Source organism: Nicotiana tomentosiformis, chromosome 12, assembly GCF_000390325.3.
Source record: "Nicotiana tomentosiformis chromosome 12, ASM39032v3, whole genome shotgun sequence".
NCBI classification, from domain to species: domain Eukaryota; kingdom Viridiplantae; phylum Streptophyta; class Magnoliopsida; order Solanales; family Solanaceae; genus Nicotiana; species Nicotiana tomentosiformis.
This window is the reverse complement of record NC_090823.1, coordinates 104,585,728-104,611,572: the sequence shown is the minus strand read 5'-3', so window position 1 is coordinate 104,611,572 and position 25,845 is coordinate 104,585,728. Positions and strand designations below refer to the sequence as shown.

The window sequence follows — 25,845 nt, the reverse complement described above, 5'->3', positions numbered from 1 at the left end:
ATATATGAAGTGATAAAAAAATTCTATCACTCCCTACCAATAAAATAATGAAAAAAGAAAAACAAAAAGGCTAAGCACGGAAATGACCACATTATCCTTTATGTATGTGCTTGTGGAGAGATTCTGTTAATTAGAACAAACAAAAGTGGCAAGGTGTGGTCTCTGTATAGAGATAATGGAAATTGTCTGCAAGCTAGGTATATATTGTGTTCACCTTTTTAAGGTTAAAGAACAAAGCATATATAACGTAGAAGTTCAGATAAAGAAAACTTTATCTTCAGGAAAAGGAAGATACCAAAACCTTCCCCACCAATTATAGCCAAGTACCTTAACACAAGCACCTACCTTTCTCCTTATACTTCTAAAATATCCTTCACTATATCTAAAGAAAAGAAATTCTTTTGAACTTCTTCGAATGTTGTCACTCTACCATGAAGTCCTAGAGCTCTTATAATATTTCTTTAATTGCAGATTTAATAGCAACGGTTATGAATCCGAAGAACAACAGAAAAGAAAGAACCGTCTACTCAGACTATCACATCAGCAAACAACAAATAGTGAAACGGGACTAGCAGCTGATAGGCATTCTGTTAGCTTGAAGATCATATCAACCAAACACGCTGATCACCTCTTCTTCCTCCCAATGCCAAAGCCCGTTTTAGGCCCGGAACGACGCACCAACCCTTTAATCTGGTGTGTTGCCACACTCTGTACCTTCATAACCCTAGCCGTGATCATCACTGGCCTCGTTGTCTTCATTGGATACATGATCGTCAGGCCAAAAGTTCCTCAAATGAGTGTCGTGAGTGCAAATGTGGACAATTTTTCCTATGACATGTCTAGTAACCTAATTGTCAAGGTTTCAATTGTTATCAACGCTGAAAATGACAATGCAAAAGCCCATGCAAGTTTCTATGAGACAATTTATACACTCACTTTCCATGGTGTCAAAGTTGCTTATTTAAGAGCTGACCCTTTTGATGTACCTCAAAATAGCTCAACTCCGTTGTATTATCCAGTGGAGTCAACGTCGATTTCGTTGACTCCCGAAGAAGGAGAAGTTGCTGAAATGTCATTGGATCAGAAACAAGTAGTTCTTTATCTCAAAGGGAATACAAGGACTAGGTGGAGAGTAGGGTTTATTGGTTCTGTTAAGTTCTGGCTGCATCTTAATTGTCAGCTTAAGTTACCATTAGATGGAAGTACTATTTACCCAAAAAAATGCAGCACCAAATCTAGATAAATGGTGCTAATTGATTAGGCATTAGGCATTAGTCATGTTATCAATTACTTTCCTCTATATCTTTCAAGATTATGGAGAAAATAAGGCTTCTTTTTGTTCTACCATCCTAACAATGATGTATTTTGTGCACTTTAGAATTTCTTTAGAATGTAATGAAATTCATGAAAGAAGCAATCATCAATCTGCATGCCTCGAGAAAGCCAAATAGTGTGTGTATGTATATATTCTCTATACATTGTTTACTAAGAAAATTGGGTTCACCCATAAGGGTGTTTTAAGGCCTTATAGAATTATTAGTTAACCCGTATACATACAGTGTACAACATATTATATAGAAAATCAGTATTTTCCCATGCTCTTTCCTCCCAAAATCAGACGAGGGATTTAGACTGTGGAATTGGGGTTGCTTCAACACACGGTAACAATCATCGCCGATCAGTAATTCCAGTTGCGGTTCAATCCGTTTTCGCTTCCGCTTCACGAACAACAAGTAATAAGTTATCGTTTTACGATTTACGTGCTAATCTAATAATATGTTTATATTAACGTGTTCCTTCACTTTCAATGATTTTTCTAGACTTGGAAAAAATTAAGCTTGTCTGCTTTGGATTTTGATTAGAAAGCTAGTATTTTTTTATCTGTGTAATATCTAATTTAATTTATTTTCAAAAATATTATTTAGTACTTAGCTATGGGCGGAGCCACGCCTTAGGCGAACACAAATTCAAATTAGTCGAGCAAGTGGATTTCGGATCTACCAGGGTATAGAAAACATGGGCGGAGCCATCTTAGGGGAAGGGTGGTCATGCGCACACCCTTTGTTGAAACATTATGCGGTGTACATAGGTTATATGTTAGCTATTATAAGTATATATTTGATTTTTGCACACCCTTAACACAATTGAGACGAAAAATTGCACACCTTTTGTTAAATTTCTAACTCCGTCATTGAAAAAGAAAAAATAGTTAAACACTCGTTATATAAAACTCGTCTATTTTGATAAGATCAATTAAAACAATTATAAAACTAAACAAGCCCTTAACAATATAATACTTCTTCAAGACGTTGGAAAACGTATGAAGTTCTGCGACATTACTTTTGAAGTATGTATCATAAAGGTGAGAACAAGAAGCAAACAAAGAATAGTTAAAAAGATAGTTGCTTTAGTTATTTTAATTCCGCAAAGACTTCTATGGCACTACTTCGCGATTAGTTCCGGTTTGTAATGATCCACCTTAAAAGGTGAGACTTAGGGTAGTCTATCCGTTTCAATTTAGATGAGATAGTTTGACTCAGCACGGAGTTTAAGAAAAAAAAAAGACTTTGAAATTTGTGGTCTTAATTAAAAGCTTAAAGGTAAAAGTTTTGTGGGGCCATAATATTTGTGTGGTTATAAAAGCTTCTCATTAAAGATAAAATTGGTAAAATGAAGAGTTTAAAGTTAAATTATATTCAATTGTAGAATGTGTCATTCTTTTTGGAACAGACTAATAAGGAAAATGTGTCATCTAAATTGAAACAGAGGGAGTAATAAATTTGATTCTCTTATTAGCAAAAAAAAAAAAAAAAAAAAACTCCCTCCGTTCAATTTAGACGAGGTTGTTTGACTCGGCACGAAATTTAAGAAAAAAAAACTTTTGAAACTTGTGGTCTAAAGGGAGTAAAAGCTTTGTGGAGCTATGATATTTGTGTGGTTTTAAAAGCTTCTCATTAAAGGTAAAATGTGTAAAATGAAGAGTTTAAAGTTGAATTATTTTCAAATTTAGAAATGTGTCATTTATTTTAGAACAGACTAAAAAGAAAAGTACATCATCTTGTTTGAAACGGAGGGAGTATATGCTTGAATACTTGCGATGGACTCATAACTCGTTTTAGCTATTGGATTTCTAACTAAATATTTATATATTTTTGCTAAATTTCCTAATATAAATATAAGGTCTAAGCAAAAAGCCAAAATCTATAGAATTTGTCTCCGTAGCTAATATTGTAGCTCTGCCCTTGGAACTTTCTGCCGTTCATTTGAGTAATGACCATATCGTGAAAAGTTGCCCTTGTCCAGAAGCAACAAGGAGTGAACAAATTGGTGTTCCATCTTTTGGTCTAGCCTTTACTATTAATAATTTGTTTGGCGAACCTTCTAAAATCTAACTTATTTTGAAAAGTATTTTTGGTGATGAGCAATTTGTGTTTGGCTAATTAATTTGAAAATTATTTTTGAACATTAATTAGTGTTTGACCAAACTTTTAAAAACTGTTTCTAAGTATATTTTTCTCAAAAGTATTTTTGGAGAGAATTTATTTTTTTCTGTTTTTCAAAAACTGTTTCTGTTTCTTCTCAAAAGTATTTTTTTCTTCTAAAAGTTTGGTCAAACACCTCAATTTTTGGAGAAAGCACTTTTGGCCCAAAAACAAAATTTGGCCAAACATGCTATAAATTAACTTTGGTTTTGCAAAGTATTGTAAGTAAGTGAAAAGAATAGAAAACTGATGAAATATTCCATTTTCTTATTGATTCACTCAAGAAAAGAGGAAACCAAACGTGTGAGAGAAAGAGTTAACAGTAAAAACAGGATGCAGGAATTTATGCTCTAATTCACAATTATATTTTTCCCCTTACATTCCATTTTTCATTTGGACTATATTTGCCTCGTCACACGCACATTTTGGAGGCCGAGCCCACCCCAGCAGCGCAGATGCAACTTAGGTCAACTTGGGTTTCATACTCCATATGGGAAGGATGGCTAAGTGCACGGATAGCTGATTTTGGGGCCGCTGTGTAAGTCATGCCGAAATTTATAAAATTTGCAAATTTACTCATTTCGAACCACTTCAGGCATACGACCGAAGTTACAAAAATTTCGTTTTTAAAGTTTGGCAGCAAGACTTTTTTGAAAAAAAATTGTAAGCAAGTCATTCATCGCATTAAGAGTAAAATAGAAAATTTAAATTTAAATTATTTTCGAATATATAGAATTATTTAAACAAACAAAAACATATCATGTAAAATGGAACATAGAGTAACAAATAGTGAATACTGACTCAAAAGAGTCGCTTTCTTCTTCCTTGATACGGGGTAAATAAAGTCATATCTTAACTCTTACTTTAATTACCTAACAAATCCAGAGTCCACAACATTCACTGATATTGTAGGCACGCAAGGAAATCAATTAGCACAAATTACTCGCCCGTGGTTGCAAGGACCGTAACTAACTGTGAATATTGTTGGGGTTATATTTAATTAAATAAGGAAGTGTGAATGGGAAATGAAGAAAAAAGATTTGGAAGGAAACTAAAAGTTTGAAGTGTTTTTTTTATTAATATACTTTGTCCCTCATCGGACAATGAAAAAAAAAAATCTTTGTGCTTATATAGAGAAACACATCTTCTAACTCTTAAAGAGTTGAGAAGAAGTGGTGCCTCGCGCCGCCGTCGCTCGGCTTCGGATATGATATGATTGATAATTTTTTGGACCCAGACTCTTTGGCTATAAATTCAGAGGCTTTGCCTCATTTTTCTACCACCAAAAATCTGCATACTCTCTCCTCTCTCTTTTGCATTTCTGCATTATTTTTCCAAAGCAAAACGTAAGTAATTTTCTGTAATTTTCATTGCCAATATTACAAAATAGTTGTTCCATTCTATCTTGGGAGGAATTAATCCAATAACTTTTGGCAACAATGAGGGGGTTAATTTCCTTAAGGAAACACAACTTTCTGTTGGGCTCGAAACTTTTACTTATATTGTTTATATTTCTATTTTTGTTTTGTTTCCTGTATCGTTTGTAGAAATGGAGGACTTATGTGTCATGCTATCTGAATGCAGCTTGGTAGAAAATTCCAAGTAGTGGTAGATTGATTCTGGAGCCATTCGCCATGTTTATGCTAATAAAAAGTTATTTGCCTCTTATGTTCCCGCAGGGCCCAACGAGATTATCTTTATGAGAAACTCCGCAACAACAAAAATTGAAGGAGTTGGGAAGATATGTTTGAAGATGACTTCGAGCAAAGTTGTGGCTCTAAACAATATTCTCCATGTTCCTGAAATTCGCAAGAATTTGATCTCTGCTGGACTTCTTATCAAGAAAAGATTTAAGTGTGTGTTTGTTTCTAAAAAAGTTATAATAAGTAAGAATGATGTGTACGTAAGAAAATGTTACCTAATTGAGGGCCATTTCAAGTTGAATATAATATCTATTGATATCAATAAAGTTCAAGCTTCTTCTTATTTACTTGAGTCAAATAATTCATGGCATGCACGTTTTAGGTCACATCAACTTCAAAACTATACGAAAAATAGTTAACTTGGAAGTATTGCCTAAATTTGAATGTGATAATTTGAATTGTCAAATATGTGTGAAATTTAAGTATGTTAAACATCCTTATAAGTCAGTTGAAAGGAATTCAAATACTTTAGACTTAATTCACACAGATATTTGCGACATGAAGTCAATATCATCTCGCGGTGGGAAAAAGTATTTCATAACTTTTATTGACGATAGTACTAGATATTGCTATATTTACTTATTTGATAGTAAAGATGAAGAAATTGAGGCATTCAAGCAATACAAAAATGAAATTGAAATACAACTAAAAAAAAGATCAAAATGATAAGAAGTAATAGGGGTGTCGAATATGAATCTCCTTTTGAAGAAATATGTTTGGAAGATGGCACTATTCACAAAACAACTGCCTCTTACTCACCACAATCTAATGAAATTACGGAAAGAAAGAATAGAACGTTAAAGGAGATGATAAATGTCTTGTTGATAAGTTCTGGTTTACACTAGAACTTGTGGGGGAAAGCTATTCTTATAGCCAACCAAATACTCAATGAGTTCCCCATAGCAAAACGATATCCATTCTATATGAAAATTGAAAATATAGGAAATCCAACTTAAAATATTTTAAAGTGTGGGGGTATTTGGCTAAAGTAAAAGTTCCTAAACCCAAGAGGGTAAAGATTGGACCAAAAACCGTTGATTTTATTTTCATAGGATATGCAAGAAATAGTAAGGCATATCGTTTTCTGGTTCATAAATCAGAAAATTCCGACATTTATATTCATATGGTAATCGAATTCGATAATGTTGAATTCATTGAGAATATTTATCCGTATAAAAATGAATGTGAGTCGTATAATGAAAAATCTAAGCGACCTCAGAAAAAGCAGGAAAGTACGTTTAATGAGAAAAATCCAAGACGTAATAAATGTCAAAGGACAACTACTTCTTTTGGACCACATTTTCTGATATTTTTGTTGGAAAATGAGCCTAAAATATTTTTAAAAGTATGTCTTCCTCGGAAGTACAATATTGGAAAGAGGCAGACAATAGTGAGATAGAATCTATATTAAATAATCATACTTAGAAATTGGTTGGTCTTCCTCCAGGAAATAAACCTTTGGATTCTAACTTCTAAGTGGATTTTCTAAAGGAATATGAAAGTTGATGGTTCTATTGACAAATATAAGGCAGGATTAGTTATTAAAGGATTTAGACAACGAGAAGGTCTTGATTACTTTGATACATACTCGTCGGTAACGAGGATTACTTCTTTTTAGATGTTAATAGCGCTGGCCACCATGTATGGCCTTGAAATCCATCAGATGGATGTGAAGACAACCTTCTTAAATGGAGATTTGGAGGAAAAAATTTATATGGAACAACCTGAAGGGTTCGTGGTTCCCAAAAAAGAAAAGAAGTTGTGCCAACTTGTTAAGTCACTTTACGTATTGAAACAAACACCTAAACAATGGCATACAAAATTTGAGCAAATAATGTTGGCAAATGGATTTAAGATTAAGGATTGTGATAAATGTGTTTACATTAAAAATATTCTAAATCACAGAGTCATTGTATGTTTATATGTTGATGATATGTTAATAATGAGCAAAGACATTACGGATATAAATGCTACTATGCGTATGCTTGCTAGCAAATTTGATATGAAAGAATTAGAAGTTGCTGATTTAATTCTAGGAATTAAAATCCACAGGACTCCTCAAGGTCTGGCATTGTCTCAATCTCATTATGTTAAAATGGTACTTAAAAAATTCAATCATTTAGATTTCAAAGTCGCAAAGACCCCGATTGATGTAAATATTGCTCTTACAAAGAATCTAGGTCAGAGCAGATCTCAACTGGATTATGCTTGAGCGTTGGATAGTTTAATGTACATCATGAATTGTACACGACCTGATATAGCTTGTGTAATAAGTAAACTAAGTCGTTACACAAGTAATGTCGATCAAACTCATTGGATGGCAATGAAACGGATTTTGGGGTATCTAAAATATGCCCAAGATTATTTTTTGCACTACAATAAGTATCTTGCGGTAATTTTTTTTATTAAAAATAAAATTCTATTAATCAAAAGTATTCGGTACAATACTAAGTAGTTGCTGACAATCTACTATCCCAATCAAAATGTTAATCATAGATTACAGTGTTTACATAAGTCCACTTCAATTCTAGGTACTAGTCATGAAACTAGATACAGAAGATGTGCACTATAATTACATACAAAAGTACTCTAAGGAAAACGATCTAAGCTGTATAATGTGTGCTGCCAAGAGGGATATCTTCTGCCTCTAGTGTGCACATATAGAGCAATTTCTCTGCATACTCTGTGAATCTCAAATATACTTTGCTGGAATCTAAGCAGGTTCATTTCCCTCCATATGATGTATACTATCATAACAAACACATAGCTAGCTATGGTACCCCGCCCTGTATTCTTCCTAGCCATGCGACATGCCCAGTCAAGCTCATCTTTCCAGCAAGCTATATTCCTGACCATGCCCATCCACACCAGCAATCTGCTTCACACATTTCTAGTTACAGAACATTCAAATAATAGATGCTCCAATGTTTCAGTAGCTGCTTTGCAAAATGCACAATCTTGAGGCACCTGCATACCAATTTTAAATAATCTATCCACTATGGCTAGTCTTTCATGTGCAGCCAACTATAGAATGAATTTAAATTTGGGGTGGATACTTGACTGCAAGACTATGCTCTTCCAAGGAACCTTTTGATATTAGGGCATCAACATGAGATAGGCTTGTTTGATCAAAAAGTGCTCTTGTACCTGCAATATCTTCAGTCTGTCAAGAAAGGAGCCCTACAAGAAATGACTCTACAACGCCTCTCTTGTCTCTAGAATTTTCCTGATCACCCAAGCTGCATACTTAAGTGTGGGCATATTGAAGGATAAAGCGATGCAAATTGGATCATTGGATCATCATAAATAAAGTTCACAAGTGGATACATTTTTATTGTTGGTGAAGGAGCAGTGTCTTGGAAATCATCCAAACAGATATACATCGCTCTCTCTACAATGGAGTTTGAGTTTATAATTTAGATAAGGTTAGAGAAGAAGCTGAATGGCTCCAGAATTTCTTGGAAGATATTCCATTTTAGCCCAAACCAGTGGCTCTTATATGCATATATTGCGATAGTCAAGCGGCAATAGGAAGGGCTGGAAGCGTTATGTATAACAAAAAATATCGTCACATACGACAAAGACATAATACCGTTTGACAACTAATCTCTAGTAGAATTATCACAATTGAGTACGTAAAGTCAAAAGATAATGTCGGATCCGCTCACAAAAGGCCTAATTAGAGAGGCGATTGATAAATCATCGAAAGGAATGGGACTATAGCTGAGAACAAGTCATTGTGGTAGTAACTCTACCTAGAAGACTGAAGATCCCAAGATCTAGATTTAAGGAGATCAAACAAAGTCACTAATGACGGTTCAACATTGTCAATAAAACTTTGATTCATTCTCGTGATGAATACAATGTTCAGTACCAAGAATAAAGCATTAAGGCTTTTTAATAGTTTCTAAGTTTGATGTGGAGTATATCAAATAGTGTGTCTACGGAATAACACGTTTAGGAATCATCTATATAAGTGTGGAGTGTAAGCCGCTTTAGGGAGAATTCTGTAAGGCCAGTTCTCCATGCACTTATAAACCAGGCAGTGTTCATGGCCGAAACGAACACAATAATGAGAACCAAAGACGGTTAAAGGGTTGATTGTGTGACTTATGGCTGTCTAGGTATACATACAAGTTTGACGGTTCAAAAATAGCAAATCTACCAATTGACCGAGTATATCCGACATAAATTCACTACGAAAAGTTCAAAGAGAAACCTACTTATCTAGATGCTATTTTCAAATAGCCATTCGCCATTTAAGTACTCCATTTCGAAGGTTTCGGACATTTTATCACATTTTGAGTTGGAAAACTTGGATTTGGGCGATTTTGGAGGCGATTTTTACCACATGGATTGGGGTAAGTATTTTCTACTTAATTTTGATTATATTCCGTGATTCCATCTTTGTTTTTGGCATTTTATTGATGATTTCAAAAGGAAAATTTGGGGGGGGGGGGGGTCTAAACTTTGCTAAAGTAAATATTTGAGTTTTGAACATCGAATCGGAGTCAGAATTGAGTGAAATTAGAATGGTTGGACTCGTAATTGAATGGGTTATTGGATTTTATGAGTTTTGTCGGGTTTCAAGGCGTGGGCCTGGGTTTGACCTTTTGGTTGACTTTGAGTAAATGTGTAAAGATTCGACCTTTATCGATTGGGTTTGCTTCCTATGACATTAATTGATGATTTTGTGTTGTTTTGGCTTGTTTCGAGCCATTCAGGGGATGATTTGAGCGGGATAGCACTTTTAGTGTATTAATTTAGCTTGTTTGAGGTAAGTGTTTTGCCTAACTTTGTTGGAAAATTTTTTTCTATTAATTGCCATTGTTTGCTACATGCGGGGGTGAGGCATATATGAGGCGACGAACGTATATGTATGTGCCAGAGTTAATCATACTCGGGGGTAAATTATACGATTAATTGTACCTTGTAGAATTATGTGATCTTCTTACTTCACGTCTTACTTGACTTCTAGATTACTAAGAATATGAAATTAATTGTTAAAAATCAAGATTCAGCTTATTATAACTGGATTAAAATTTGAGGGTGATGTCGTGCCATTTCATTTATATTATCATGTTATCATTTACATTATCATATGAGGATGAGAGTAAAAGTACGAAGGGTGATGCCGTGCCATTTCATTTACATTATCATATTTTTATGCTATCATGTGTTCATGGAACGAAGGGTGTTTCCGTGCAGGCAAGGACGAGGGACATGCATTATGTTGTGATATCTTTTCCTTGTGTATACTTTCATGCCTTTACCTTAAGTTGTTACTGTTGTACCTATGTTTTCTATGTGGTTTGCCGCGGTTGTTCTGTCTTTGTCCTCTATCTCAATTGTTATTTTGTTGCCCATGCCTTCTATCTGTTTAACTTGCAAATATCATGCTTTCCTTCTTGTTGTCATATTTACATCCATGTCGTTTCTCATTTGTTGCATTTTCGTATAAGTCTTCTACCATGTTAGTTATTCATGCCTTCTATTTGTTAGCTCATAAAGATCATGCTTTCCCTCTTATTTGTTATATCTACATCTAGGCCTTCTACCATGTTAGCTATTGAAATTTATGTCCCTCTATCCTAATTGATGTCATTACTTCTATGCCTTCTACCTAGTCTATTATCGTTGTTCATATGTACTGCCTTGTTCATTATTGCTATTGGCATTTTTTTTACATGGTTCGTACTGTTATACATATATTTGGTGAGGATGAGATAAATGCACGAAAGGTGTTACCGTGCCATTTGGTTTGATGTCTTGAGTATATTTCTCACACTATGAAAGTTATGAATTTACTACCGTGGTTTGCTGGTTATCGCTCTAAGGAAAGGATTGGTCGTGATATTGAGGAATATTAATCGGGATTTCTTCTAGTAATCATTTACTGCTTCACATATTTGTTTTCTTGTACTCTTTTCTGTTGTATTCTAGTATTGTTCTATTGTTAGTCTACTTCATAGATTAAATGAGTGAGTATATTTTAACTAAAAAGTCCCGTCACTACTTCACCGAGGTTAGCTAAGATATTTATTGAGTACATGGGGTCGGTTGTACTCATACTGTATTTTTACACCTTACGTGCAGATCTTGAAGCGGAGCTGCGGTGGATGACGAGAGCTGACTCTGAAGATATTTGTGCCTTCCGGGTGTGCCTACTACTTGTCCCTGGGTAGTTTTAGATTTGAATTCTGCTTATGTACATTTCAAATAGAACTTGTATTCATTTCATATCAGTTTTTTGCAATAATCCGGTCTTAGTAGCTCATGACTTGTACTACCAGTGCTTGAGATATTGTATGGAATCTAGATACATCATTTGTTGGTCACCTTTATTTTATTAGAATTGTGTTAGCTGTTAATTGGCTTACCTAACGGGTTGGGTTAGGTGCCATCACGACTAGTGGATTTTGGGTCGTAACAGAAATGGAGGGAAAAGATTTGGAGGGAAACGAAAAGTTTGAAGTGTTCCTTATACTAAGACACTTTGTCCCTCATTGGAAAATGGAAAGAAAATCTTTGTGCTTATATATAGAAGCACATCTTCTAGCTCTTAAAGAGTTGAGAAAAAGTGGTGCCTCGCGCCGTCGTCGCTCGCTCGGCTTCGGCTTCGGCTTCGGATGTGATCAATTGATTTGATTGATATTCTTTTGGACCAAATTTATTTCCCGTCTTCCGTTATTTATTTTATTTTTCCCGATATTTTTCCGTACGGATTTTATTCGCGGTTAATTTTCTAACGGTCCTAAAGGTCGTTTTCGAATTTAAAATTCATGACCAAACAGAAATATTTTCTGCCGAATTGGTAGCTCATATGAACAGGTACCTTCACACCTATTCAACCCAGACTGTTTGGCTATAAATTCAGGGGCTTTGCCTCATTTTTCTACCACCGAAAATCTGCATACTCTCCCTTCTCTTTTGCATTTGTTCATTGTTTTTCCAAAGTAAAACGTAAGTAAAGTGTAGTTTACTGCCGTTTGTTGAGTTCGACGAAGTTCTGTAATTTCCATTGCCGATATTACAGAATAGCTATTTCGTTCTATCCTTAGAGGAATTAATCCAATAACCTTGGGCAACAGTGAGGGGGTTAAATTCTTTAAGGAAACACAGTTTTTCGTTGAGGAACTTTTTACCTATATTGTTTATATTTCCGTTTCTGTTTTGTTTCCTGTTTTATTTACAGAAATTATTTTCGAACACAGGTTGATAACAAATATGACTATAACAACGTGTACTTCAGATGAATCTTGAATATTATAGTTATATAGTAGTCTTCAAATAGGTCACAAGAGTTCTAACCGAAGATCGAAGAGACGTCACTAGAACACAAGACTCTTTAATTTGATCCAATTTACCATGACACCTGTTTAAATGGGACCTCTGGAACCAAATCATAGATCCAATTTGAACTCCACCGCAGGAAATTAATCTCAGCAACTATATATAAGGAGATCTAGGCCATACATTGCCAACGTTTGGATTGAAGTCAAACTACTCGGGCAAGGCACCCACAAGTTGCGACCACCATGACAAGCACAAGGCAGTTTCTACCTCTAGTAGAGTTTGCCTAGAACAACAGCTATTGGTAAAGTATCCAGATGGCTCCGTACGAGGTCTTATATGGGAGACGATGCCGTTCTCCGATTGGTTGGTTTGAGCCCGGTGAGGCTAAATTGTTGGGAACAAATTTGGTTCGTGATGCTTTGGAGAAGGTAAAATTGATTCAGGAGCGGCTTCGTACAACACGGTCCAGGAAAAAAAGTTATACTGATAGGAAGGTTCGCGATGTGACTTACATGGAAGATGAGAAGATTCTTCTTCGAGTATCGCCCATGTAGGGTATGATGTGATTTGGAAAGAAGGGCAAGTTAAGCCCGATGTTTGTTGGCCCGTTTAAGATCTTAGAGAGAGTTAGGTAGGTTTCTTATACGCTTGCATTACCTCCTAGCCTAGCAGAGGTACATCCGGTATTTCACATTTTCATACTTCGAAAGTACCATGATGATAGGTCACATGTTTTTACACTTCAGCACGGTGCAGCTTGATGAGAATTTAACCTATGAGGAAGAGTCCGTGGCTAATCTAGATCGGTGGGTTCGAAAGTTAAGACCTAAAGTGCGTTGGAGAGATCAGGCGATTAAGGAGGCTACTTGGGAGACTAATTCCGACATGAGGAGTAGATATCCGCATCTTTTTACTAGTCCAGGTACATTTCTATGTCCGTTCGAGGACGAATGTTTCTTTTACAGGAAGAGAATGTAACAACCCGATATATCGTTTTGAGTACTAGCTCCGCATTTTATGTTTCGAGACCTCACATAGCTCTATTTGATGATTTATGACTTGCTTGGTGGTCCGTGTCGATTTCAGAAAAGTTGGTGAATTTTTAAATAAAATGTGACTTTTAACATTTAAAGTGACTAGAGTTGACCACGATCAATGTTTTTGGTAAATGACCTCGGATCATTCGACTGACAATCAATGCTAGGCTAAGGGCGAGCTTGGCATTCGCTGTCCCTAGGTGTGCACATAGACAATACACGCCAAGAGTACGCTAGCTAGCTAGTCAAGGTTGGATGACATAAAACGTGCGGCACAGTTGAAGCCAGGCCCCCGCATTGAGGCAAATTAAAGACTAAGACAAGATGAGCTTCGCCATAGGTTCAGGGTCGTGTCAAGAAACATGGGATTAAAAAAAAAGTTAGCTTGTGGTCAAGTGGGACTTTGAGTGTCGAACGAGCTATATGTACGCGATTATCGCTATGGAGGAGTCGGCCGAGAAATCATCACGACAGTTTCGGTCCATAGTCCACTACCCTTTTTTCTAATCTTGCAACAACCCGTGTTTTCATTGTTGTCATACGATCCAAATATAGTTGAGTCCTAATTCCCCTCTTTTTGATCAATTTCAGCTCTACTTTATAGCTAAGTCTTGTATTGTGTAGCATATTCAGACGATAGGGCAGTCCAATCAAGGCAACAATTTGTTTAATTCATTACATGTTAAAAAAATTCATGGGAGTTTGGGCAACATGATCCATTCAAGAGCAATAGAAGTAGTTTCAGCCTTAGGGAAGAACTTAGCTATATACCTTATGCCGGGGCGGACCCACGTTGGTTCAAGTGGATTCAGTTTAACCCGCTTCGTAAAAAAATTATACTATTTTATATGTAAATTATTTTTTCAAGCACCAAAACGAAATTAAATAAGAAACGTTGAACCCTCTTGACAAAAAGTGAGGCGTGGTGCAATGGTTTTGTTAAAATAAAATAATTTAGAATTTATAAAATTTAAACAAATAAGTAAAATTTAGTATTTCGGTATCAATTAAATTATTGTTTGTTAAATAAAATTATTAAAAATGTATAAAATCTAACAAATTGTTAAATCTAAGAAAGTAGATAAAAAGTTGTTAAAATTTATCTTTATATGTTTTTAAAAGGCGACCTCAAAATATGAAAAAAAGAAGAGTAGCGAGCAAATTTTTTTTTTTTTTTGAGGTTTTGTTATGAATCGAAACAAAGAGCAAAAGGTAAACTACATTTGTTAAGTCTGGTAGTGCTTCTACTATCGGATGCAGCCGAAGGTTTAGTCTCTATCTGAAACCGCCTGCATAAAATACTGGGTTCGTCACTGCGTTCTGCATATCCATATTTAATTTAATCGATAGCGATTTGAAATATTTTCATGAAATACACATGCTTGAAGTTATGTTACTCATGACAAAGCATTTCTTTGTAATATGAATATCGGTTTTTATATAGAGAAATTTCCACCAAAGTGAACACAGAATTATAGGCTAAGTTCATTGTTGCAATAATCTTCTAAGGAAAAACATGCTGCTGGCTGTAACCGAGAATTATACTGATAGCAACATGGTAACGGACTTTAGATATATAATGTGCCATGATAAATTAATTCAAACTCTCTACATCCCATAGAAAGAAGAAGAAAAAAAACAGACTTAAGGGTTTGAACACAATTCCCCACCCCCACCCCCAAAAAAAAAAAATTACAACAAGAAGAAAGAAACGAAACACTTTTTGTGTTTTTAGGTTTGGACTATTAAAACTAAAGAGTAAAAAGAAAACGAAATTTGTAGTAGTTTTGTAATTCTACCTTCATATCCATCAAGTTTACCATGCATTAATCTCATCTTCCCACGATCAAGACAAAACTTAGGGATAACAATCAGACATTACCAGGGCCAGGGACCAGACTATAGAGCCTAATACCAGAGACCTGATAAAGAAGCCATTCAGGAGGCACCTGGAGGAGTATCGTGCCCCATTCCAGGGCTATGTCCTGGAGTAACTGTTGGCGAATCTTTTATTTCATACTTGTTGAAACTGTTAAATGAAATCTCCCTATGTATAATCTCAACTGGAGGAGGTGGAGAAAATCTTGAAAACCTTGATGCATCTGCCAACTCAAATTGTTGAAGAGCAAGGGAAAGAAATATGTATAAAACAAGCATACAAATGATTTTGTAATGTGGTGATGCCATTGAACAAAATGATTTTAGCTTGATAGAGAAGTGAAAAAGATGGCTGGCTAGCTTAAATCACTTTTTGGCTTGAACAAGTGAAATATGGCTGCTATTTAATTAAGCTTGTCAAAAAGGTCCCACATGGCCTGGTGGTTACTTTTTAAACTTAGTATGAAAATTGATGCACATGAGGATGCTTGTCAGATATATTAATGTAATCAAAATACCAAAAAGAAGCTTAAGCATAGGAATATTTTCCAACTTGTATTTCCAATTTTGGCAAGGATAACATTTGTTGAGTCATTTCATATTTGAAAGAGTACTGGCACTGCCACTGCCACTCATTTTAAGAAAGAGCATTAGAGCATGGGGGCTTTGATTAGACATCAAAACAGAACAACTTGCTTTGCATTTGTTTAAGCTTTGGGTGAGGCTTCATGTCTGTTGCCAGATATATACAAAGTAAGCTTCTCTTTTTCCTATGGAAAATGCCCCGTCCACTATGATTTTTAAGAATTTGCCTGCTGCTATTTAGTATGTAGTATCATTTTCATCATTTTCTTCTCCAGAACCTCAGTTTCTTAGAAATGTAACGTTTTAAATTTATCTTTTGTTGAAACATTAACATGTATATTTGTACTAAAATATTTAAGCATAATACCTAAAAATCCCCTAAACTTGACTTGGATTATTAGTTCCTCCTCAAATTATGACTAGTCTTAATTACCTCGCTTAACTTAGCTTCTTGATAGACTTTATCCCTTTAAGCACTGACGTGGCAAAGCGCGTAGATACACTCTTTTTTTAGGTGCGTAGGAGCTAAGGAAAAAAAACAGCTTCCGGATAAGGTATTTTCTATCCATTAATAGCTAGCCACGTAGTCATCTAAAATAATTTATTGGTTCCGATTGTGTATTTATTCTTGCTTCATCTTAATTTACGATGCATATTTTAACCCAACTTTGCATTCTTTTTAATTTCTTATCGTTGATGCGATGACTATTTGTTTCTTTTTTGGGCCAAATTTATAAAACAAAACTTGGCTGGAACTACATTTTAGAAAGAAAAAAAAAATAGGCAAAATAATTGAGTGCCAACGGTGTATTTCTCGTATTTCTTCTTTAGATGCAATAATTATTTATTTAAACAGTATATTTTTCTTTTCGCTGGCCAAATCAATATGTAATGACCCGGCCGGTCGTTTTGAGAGTTAGAGCCTCGATCCCCTATTAACTGCTTCCCCGTATCTTTTTCTGCTATTGTGACTTGCCGGGAGGTTTCATTTTAGTTTTTGGAAGTGTTTGGGACACTTAGTCCCTAAATGGAGATTTAAGCCTTAGGATTGACACAGTAGTCGGAACTATATGAAGACGACTCCGGAATAGAATTCTGTCGATTCTGTTAGCTTCGTTGTGTGATTTTGGGCTTAGGGGCGTATCCGGATTGTATTTTGGAGGTTCGTAGCTTATTTAGGCTTGAAATGACGAAAGTCGAATTTTTGGAATTTTGGGCTGGTAATGGAATTTTTGATATCGGGGCCGAATTCCGATTTCAGAAGTTGGAGTAGGTCTGTAGTGTTGAATATGACTTGTTTGCAGAGTTTGAGGTCAATCGGACGTGGTTTGATTGGTTTCGGCATCGGTTGTCGAATTTAGAAGTTTCAAGTTTCTTTAAGTTTGAATTGGAGGGTGATTCATGATTTTAGCGTTGTTTGATGTGATTTGAGGGTACGACTAAGTTCGTATGATGTTTTAGGACTTGCTGGTATGTTTGGTCCCGGGGGCCTCGGATGTGTTTCAGATGCTCAACGGATCATTTTGGACTTTGGAAAGATAGCAGATTTTTCTGGTTTTTGTTGCAGAAGTTTGTTCTTCGCGTCTGCGAAGGTGTGGCCAGTGGAAGCATCGCGAACACGAGGAGTAGGACGCGTTTGCATAGAGGAAAAATGGAACAATTGGGACCCCAAGGATTTGTTCTACGCGTTCGCGTAGAGGAGAACGCGTTCGCGAAGGGTCTGGCAGGTGAAGCTACGCGTTCGCGAGAGGACTCTCGCATTCGCGAAAGAGGAATTTCGATCAGTGAATTTTTTTTCTACGCGAACGCGAGGAGATGGCCGCGTTCGCGAAGAAGGATTACCTAGGCAGTACTTAAACATTCCAAAAACGGGAGTTTTGCTATTTTATCAAAAACTTGATTTGGGAGCTCGGATTTGGACGAGATTTTGAGGGAGTTTCAGAGATATCGATTGGATAATGATTCTACACTCCATTTTGGTTATATTTCACTAATCTATCATTAATTTCTCTTTAATTTCGAATTTTGGGGTTGAAATTGGGGGGAAAGTGGAAGAACTTCTTCAACAAAGATTTCAAGTTTTGAAAGGGGATTTGTGGTCGGATTTGAGTAATTTTTATATGGTTAGACTTGTGAATGAATGAGTGTTCGTATTTTATGACTTTTACCTGATTCCGAGAGGTAGGCCCCACAGATGATATTTGAGTCAATTTCGAGTTTTTTGTTAAAGTATTGATTTCATTAATTAGATGAGTCTATTATGGTTGGATTTATGATATGTAATTGCTTTTGGCTAGATTTGGGACATTCGGAGCAGGATATTTATGGGAAAGGCATTGTGACCGATGGATTGAGCTTGGTTCGAGGTAAGTGGCTTGCCTAACTTTGTGTGGGGAAAATTCCCTTAAGATTTGGAACTATTGTGATATGTGAGGGCCGTGTACGTGAGGTGACGAGTACGTATACGGGCTAGTTGTGAAAAAAAAATGATTTTCTTACTGAGCAGCAACCTGTTTTTCTTTTATTTTGAGTTATACCATTTTAATGAGTATTAATCTATTTTCATTCTTAATTGAGTTATTCCAATATGTGTAGCTATCCTGTTTAGTCTAATACAACATGTCTACGTGTCTTAACTGCTTATGTAAACTATGTGCAGCATGCTTAGTGAATTTCCTGCTTCTTCCTTGACTCGTACTTAGTCTAAATCGTAAGATTTCGTGATGTAGTTGTATTTCTATTATTTGCGCTGCATATTTACTTTGGGACTATGGAACGGTATTCCGGGAGATCCCCCTGTACTACATATTTACTTTGGGATTACAGAACGGTATTCCGGGATATCCCCCTGTACTGCATATTTACTTTGGGACTACAGAACGGTATTCCGGGAGATCTCCATGTACTGCATATTTTTGGGACTACAGAACGGTATTCCGGGAGATCCCCCTGTATTGCATATTTACTTTGGGACTACGGAACGATATTCCGGGAGATCCCCCTGCACATTTCGGGACTACGAGACGGTATCTCGGGAGATCCCCCGTTGTATATCTGTGTATTGAGCTGTTACCTTCTATAAATTCTTTCTTGTTAAATTTCAGTCTTTATTTTACTGCGATATTTTATTTTTGCCTTGCTTCATTATTATATTCTAGTAGGGCCCGGATCTGACCTCGTCACTACTCTACCGAGGTTAGGCTTGGCACTTACTAGGTACCGATTGTGGTGTACTCATGCTACTCTTCTGCACATGTTTTGTGTGCAGATCCAGGTACTTCTTATCAGCTCTGTTACTAGCTAAGAGTGCTTGCTGCTGTACGGAGACTTCAAGGTATATCTACAGCGTCCGCAGACCTCAGAGTCCCCCTCTATTCCCTCATATGTCATTTACCTTCCTTACTTCTATTATTAGACTCTGGTGTATAGAGATACTAGTTTCCTTCTGTAGCTTGTGACTTACGATGTTCCGGGTTTTGGGATTACTGTATATTTTGAACAGTTAGTTATTTAATTCATGTTTTCATTTTATTATTCCGCAAATGTTAGGCTTACCTAGTCATAGAGACTAGGTGCCGCCACGAAGTCATACAGAGGGAAAATTGGGTCGTGATAAGTTGGTATCAGAGCTCTAGGTTCATAGGTATCGTGAGTCACAAGCCGGTTTATTAGAGTCTCGTGGATCGGTATAGAGATGTCTGTTCTTATCTTCGGGAGGCTATGAAACTGTTAGGAAAATTTCACTACTCTTATTACTTGTCGTGCGAAAATTGTTGACTTCAAAAATTCTAAACTTTTGTATTCTATTCTCTCACAGATGGTGAGTACATGTATAAGCGGATTTGATGACCAAGCACCCGCACCCCCTGCTAGAGCCGCGAGAGGCCGGGGCCGGGGTAGAGGCCGAGGACGTTCACGTGGTGCAGCCAGAGCACCTGCACGAGTTGCTACAGAGGAGCCCCCAGTAGCTCCAGCTGGAGGGCAGATTCTTGAGCCACATGTTCCTGCACGAGCCATCCAGGAGATTCTAGCCCAGTTTCTGAGCATGTTCAGCACCTTAGCTCAGGCTGGTTTGATTCCACTTGCTCCTGCCACATCTCAGGCCGGGGGAAGAGCACAGACTCCCATTACCGATACTCCAGAGCAGCGGGTTCAGGTCGACCAGGTTCCAGAGATTGTACCAATGCAGTCGGTAGCTCCAGCTCAGCCCAAGGTTAGGGCAGTAGCTTCTGAGGTGGAGCAGCTCAGACTTGAGAGATACAAGAAGTACCACCCACCTACCTTCAGTGGATTGGCTATAGATGATGCTCAAGGTTTTCTAGAGGAGTGTCATCATATTTTCCGTACTATGGGCGTAGCGGAGTCGAGTGGGGTTTCTTTTACTATATTCCATCTTAGAGGAGCAGCCTATCAGTGGTGACGTGCTTATGAGTTGAGTAGTCTGGCTGAGGCAACTTCACTTACATGGACTCAGTTCTCGGACATGTTTTTGAGAGAGTATGTCCCTTAGAGCCTCAGGGACTCATGGTGTGCGGAGTTTGAGTAGCTGTGCTAGGGGTGCTACGACTGTGTCAGAGTATGCAGTTCGCTTCAGTGATTTGGCCCGACATGCACCGGCCTTGGTTGCCATAGTTCGAGAGAGGGTTCGACGGTTTATTGAGGGACTCAACCCTAGCATCCAGATTAGTTTGGCTAGGGAGTTGGAGATGAATATTTCCTATCAACAGGTTGTGAGTATTGCTAGGAGATTGGAGGGCATGCATACCCGGGATAGAGAGGAGAGGGAGGCCAAGAGGTCTCGAGAGACTAGTCATTATTCTGGAGCTTATGTACTAGCAGCTCGCCATGGTAGGGGTTATGTGAGTCATTCCGTTCATTCAGCTCTTCCAACCGCCAGTGGTATTCTAGCCCCGTCTAGGCCCTAGGAGCCTTATTATGCACCATCAATATCTAGTGTGCCTCCTGCACGGGGTGTTCCTAGTGGCCAGTTCAGCAGACCTGGCCCGAGCCAGTAACAGCGGCCACGCCCTCCCAGAGCTTGTTTTGAGTGTGGCGACACTCTCCATATGGTGAGGGATTGCCCCAGATTTAGGAGGGGTGCACCTCTACAGACTTCTCAGCCACAGCGTGCTCCATCGAATCCTCAGGTTATGATTACAGCACCAGCTACCGCCCCACCTGCTCAGCCAGCCCGGGGTGGAGGTCGGGGAGGTAGAGGTCACCCTAGAGGGGGAGGCCAGGCCAGATATTATGCCCTTCCTGCTCGTACAGAGGCAGTCGCTTCTGATTCTGTCATTACATATATTGTTCCGGTCTGTCATAAATATGCGTCGGTATTATTTGACCCAGGCTCTACATATTCTTATGTGTCCTCTTATTTTGACCCGTATTTGGGCGTATCTCGAGATTCTTTGAGTTCTCTTGTTTATATGTCTACTCTTGTTGGAGATTCTCTTGTTGTGGACCACGTGTATCAGTCGTGTTTGATTGCTCTTAGTGGTTTTGAGACCAGAGCCGATTTATTATTGCTCAGCATGGTGGACTTTGATATTATTTTGGGCATGGGCTGGTTGTCGCCCCATTATGCTATTCTTGATTGTCACGCTAAAACCGTGATGATGGCTATGCTAGGATTTTTGTGATTATAGTGGAGAGGTACCTTAGAGTATACTCCCAGTAGAGTTATTTCATTTCTTAAAGCTCAACGAATGGTTGAGAAGGGGTGTGATGCGTATCTAGCTTATGTGAGAGATGTCAGTATTGATACCCCTACAGTTGAGTCAGTTCCAGTAGTGAGGGACTTTCCAGATATATTTCCAGCTGATCTTCTGGGTATGCCGCCCGACAGAGATATTGATTCATTGATTTGTTGCCGGGCACTCAACCCATCTCTATTCCTCCATATCATATGGCTCCTCCTGAGTTGAAGGAGTTGAAGGAGCAGTTATAGGAGTTGCTTGATAAGGGCTTCATTCGGCCCAGTGTGTCACCTTGGGGTGCTCCTGTCTTATTTGTGAAGAAGAAGGATAGTTCTATGTAGATGTGTATTGATTACCGCCAGTTGAACAAAGTCACAGTGAAGAACATGTATCCATTGCCTCGTATTGATGACTTATTTGATCAGTTACAGGGTGCCAGAGTGTTTTCCAAGATTGACTTACATTCAGGCTATCATCAGATGAAGATTCTGGAGCCAGATATCCCGAAACTGCTTTCAGGACTCGGTATGGTCACTACGAGTTTCTTGTTATGTCTTTTGGGCTGACCAATGCCCCAGCATCTTTTATGTACTTGATGCACAGTGTGTTCCAGACTTATCTTGACTTATTCGTCATTGTGTTTATTGACGTCATTCTGGTGTACTCCCGGAGTCGTGAGGATCATGAGCAGCACCTAAGGACTGCGCTTCATACCTTGAGAGAAAAGAAGTTATATGCAAAATTTTCAAAGTGTGAGTTTTGCCTAGACTCAATGGCATTCTTGGGTCATATAGTATCGAGTGAGGGGATCCAGGTGGATCCGAAGAAGATTGAAGTAGTACATAGTTGGCCCAGACCGTCCTCAGCTACAGAGATCCAGAGTTTTATTGGTTTGGCGGGGTTATACCGTTAATTTGTAGAGGGTTTCTCATATATGATCAGGCTGACCCAGAAGGGAGCTCCGTTCAGGTGGACAGAGGAATGTTAGGAGAGCTTTCAGAATCTCAAGACAGCTTTGACTACAGCCCCAGTATTGGTATTGCCTACAGGTTCGGGGTCTTATAGTGTATATTGTGATGCATCGCAGATTGGTCTCGGCGTGATGTTGATATAGGACGGTAGGGTGATTGCCTACGCGTCCAAATAACTGAAGGTGCATGAAAAGAACTATCATGTCCACGACCTTGAGTTAGCAGCTATTGTTCATGCCTTGAAGATTTGGCGGCATTATTTGTACGGTGTTCCTTATGAGATTTACACCGATCACCGGAGTCTGCAGTATTTGTTCAAGCAGAAGGATCTTAATTTGCGTCAGAGGAGGTGGTTGGATCTACTTAAGGATTATGATATTACCATTTTGTACCACCCTGGGAAGGCCAATGTGGTGGCCGATGCTTTGAGTCACCGAGCAGAGAGTTTGGGGAGCTTAGCATATCTACCAGTAGCAGAGAGGCCCATGGCGTTGGATGTTCAGGCCTTGGCCAGCCAGTTTGTGAGATTGGATATTTCTGAGCCGAGTCAAGTATTGGCTTGTGTGGTCTCTCGGTCTTCTCTTTATGATCGTATCAGGGAGCGTCAGTATGATGACCCCCATCTGCTTATCCTTAAGGACACGGTCCAACACAGTGATGCTAAGGAGGTCATTATTGGAGATGATGGTGCATTGAGGATGCATGGCAGGCTATGTGTACCCAATGTAGATGATTTGCGTGAGTTGATTCTCCATGAGGCTCACAGTTCGCGGTACTCTATTCATTCAGGTGCCGCAAAGATGTATCAAGACTTGAAACAACATTTCTGGTGGAGGAGGATGAAGAAGGACATAGTAGAGTATGTGGCCCGATGTCTAAATTGCCAGCAGGTGAAGTATGAGCATTAGTGGCCATGTGGATTGCTTCAGAAGTTGGAGATTCCGGAATGGAAAGGGAAGCGGATCACTATGAATTTTGTTGTTGGACTCCCACGAACTCAGCGGAGGTGTGATGCAGTTTGGGTGATTGTGGATAGGCTAACTAAGTTGGCTCATTTCATTAATGTGATGACTACCTATTCTTCCGAGCAACTAGCTCAAATCTACATCAGTGAGATCATCAGGCTTCATGGCGTACCAGTATCTATCATCTCTGACCGGGGTACGCAGTTTACATCATGGTTTTGGAGAGTTGTACAGCATGAGTTGGGTACTCAGGTTGAGTTGAGCACAACATTTCATCCTCAGACGGACGGACAGTCCGAGCGCACTATTCAGATACTGGAGGATATGCTCCGCGCTTGTGTGATAGATTTTGGGGGTGCTTGGGATCAGTTCTTACCACTTGCGGAGTTTGCCTACAACAACAGTTATCATTCCATCATTCACATGGCACCGTATGAGGCTTTGTATGGTAGGCAGTGTTAGTCCCCAGTAGGTTGGTTCGAGCCGGGTGATGCCAGATTATTGGATACAGACTTGGTTCAGGATGCCTTGGAGAAGGTGAAGGTGATTCAGGACAGACTTCACACAGCCCAGTCCAGACAGAAGAGCTATGCGGACCGGAAGGTTCGCGATGTTGCATTCATGGTTGGAGAACGGGTCTTGCTTCGGGTTTCGCCTATGAAGGGCGTTATGAGGTTCGGAAAGAGGGGAAAGCCGAGCCCAAGGTTTATTGGCCCTTTTGAGGTGTTACGGCGAGTTGGGGAGGTTGCTTATGAGCTTGCCTTACCTCCCAGCCTAGCAGGAGTTCATCCGGTATTTTATGTTTCGATGCTTCAGAGGTATCACAGCTATCCATCTCATGTATTGGATTTTAGCTCAGTCCAGTTGGACAAGGATCTATCCTATGTTGAGGAGCCAATGGCTATTTTGGACAAGCAGGTTCGGAAGCTGAGGTCAAAGAACATTGCATCAGTAAAGGTTCAGTGGAGGGGTGAGCCGGTCGAGGAGGCGACTTGGGAGACCGAGCAAGATATGTGCATCCGTTATCCTCATCTTTTCACCACTTCAGGTATGTCTCTATACTTGTTCGAGGACGAATGATTATTTGAAGAGGGGGAGGATGTAATGACCTGGCCGGTCGTTTTGAGAGTTAGAGCCCCGATCCCCTATTAACTGCTTCCCCGTATCTGTTTCTGCTATTGTGACTTGCTGGGAGGTTTCATTTTGGTTTTTGGAAGTGTTTGGGACACTTAGTCCCTAAATGGAGGTTTAAGCCTTAGGATTATCATCGTAGTCTGAACTATGTGAAGACGACTCCGGAATGGAATTTCGTCGATTTCGTTAGCTTCGTTGTATGATTTTGGGCTTAGGGGCGTCTCAGGATTGTGTTTTGGAGGTCCGTAGCTCATTTAAGCTTGAAATGGCAAAAGTCGAATTTTTTGAGTGTTGGGCCGATAGTGAAATTTTTTATATCGGGGTCGAATTTCGATTCCAAAAGTTGGAGTAGGTCCGTAGTGTTGAATATGACTTGTGTGCAGAATTTGAAGTCAATCGGACGTAGTTTGGTTAGTTTCGGCATCGGTTGTTGAATTTGAAAGTTTCAAGTTTCTTTAAGTTTGATTGGAGGGTGATTCGTGATTTTAACGTTGTTTGATGTGATTTGAGGGCACGACTAAGTTCATATGGTATTTTAGGACTTGTTGGTATATTTGGTTGAGGTCCCGGGGGCCTCAGGTGTGTTTCGGATGCTCAGCGGATCATTTTGGACTTTGGAAAGATAGCAGATTTTTTTGGTTTTTGTTGCAGAAGTTTGTTCTTCGCGTTCGCGAAGGTGTGGCCAGTGGAAGCATCGCGAACGCGAGGAGTAGGACGTGTTTGCATAGAGGAAAAATGGAACAGCTGGGACCCCAAGGATTTGTTCTACACGTTTGCGTAGAGGTGAACGTGTTCGCGAAGGGTCTAGCAGGTGAAGCTACGCGTTCGCGAAAGAGGAATTTCGATCGGTGGATTTTTGTTCTACGCGAACGCGAGGAGATGGCCGCGTTCGCGAAGAAGGATTACCTGGGAAGTACTTAAACATTCCAAAAACGGTGATTTTTTCATTTTATCAAAAACTTGAGTTGGGAGCTCGAATTTGGACGAGCGTTTGAGGGAGTTTTACAGATATCGATTGGGTAATGATTCTACACTCCATTTTGATTATATTCCACTAATCTATCATTAATTTACTCTTTAATTTCGGATTTTGGG

The 25,845-nt window shown here is 38.6% G+C and overlaps 1 protein-coding gene across 1 annotated transcript; it reads left to right on the top strand.

Annotated features, from left to right (window-relative positions):
* The first annotated feature begins 82 nt into the window (after positions 1 to 82).
* Positions 83 to 1,243, top strand: LOC104109862 (NDR1/HIN1-like protein 12). The gene is made up of 2 exons (XM_009619237.3): positions 83 to 102; positions 472 to 1,243. Exons 1-2 carry the CDS (start codon positions 83 to 85, stop codon positions 1,241 to 1,243), a joined length of 792 nt encoding a protein of 263 aa, XP_009617532.2.
* Positions 1,244 to 25,845: the final 24,602 nt, after the last annotated feature.

Bases quoted from the DNA above. Each gene is read 5' to 3' on its own strand.
- LOC104109862 (XM_009619237.3), top strand. From the start codon at position 83: ATGACCACATTATCCTTTAT. The intron at 103-471 runs GTATGTGCTTGT...CTTTAATTGCAG, and splicing joins ATGACCACATTATCCTTTAT to ATTTAATAGCAACGGTTATG.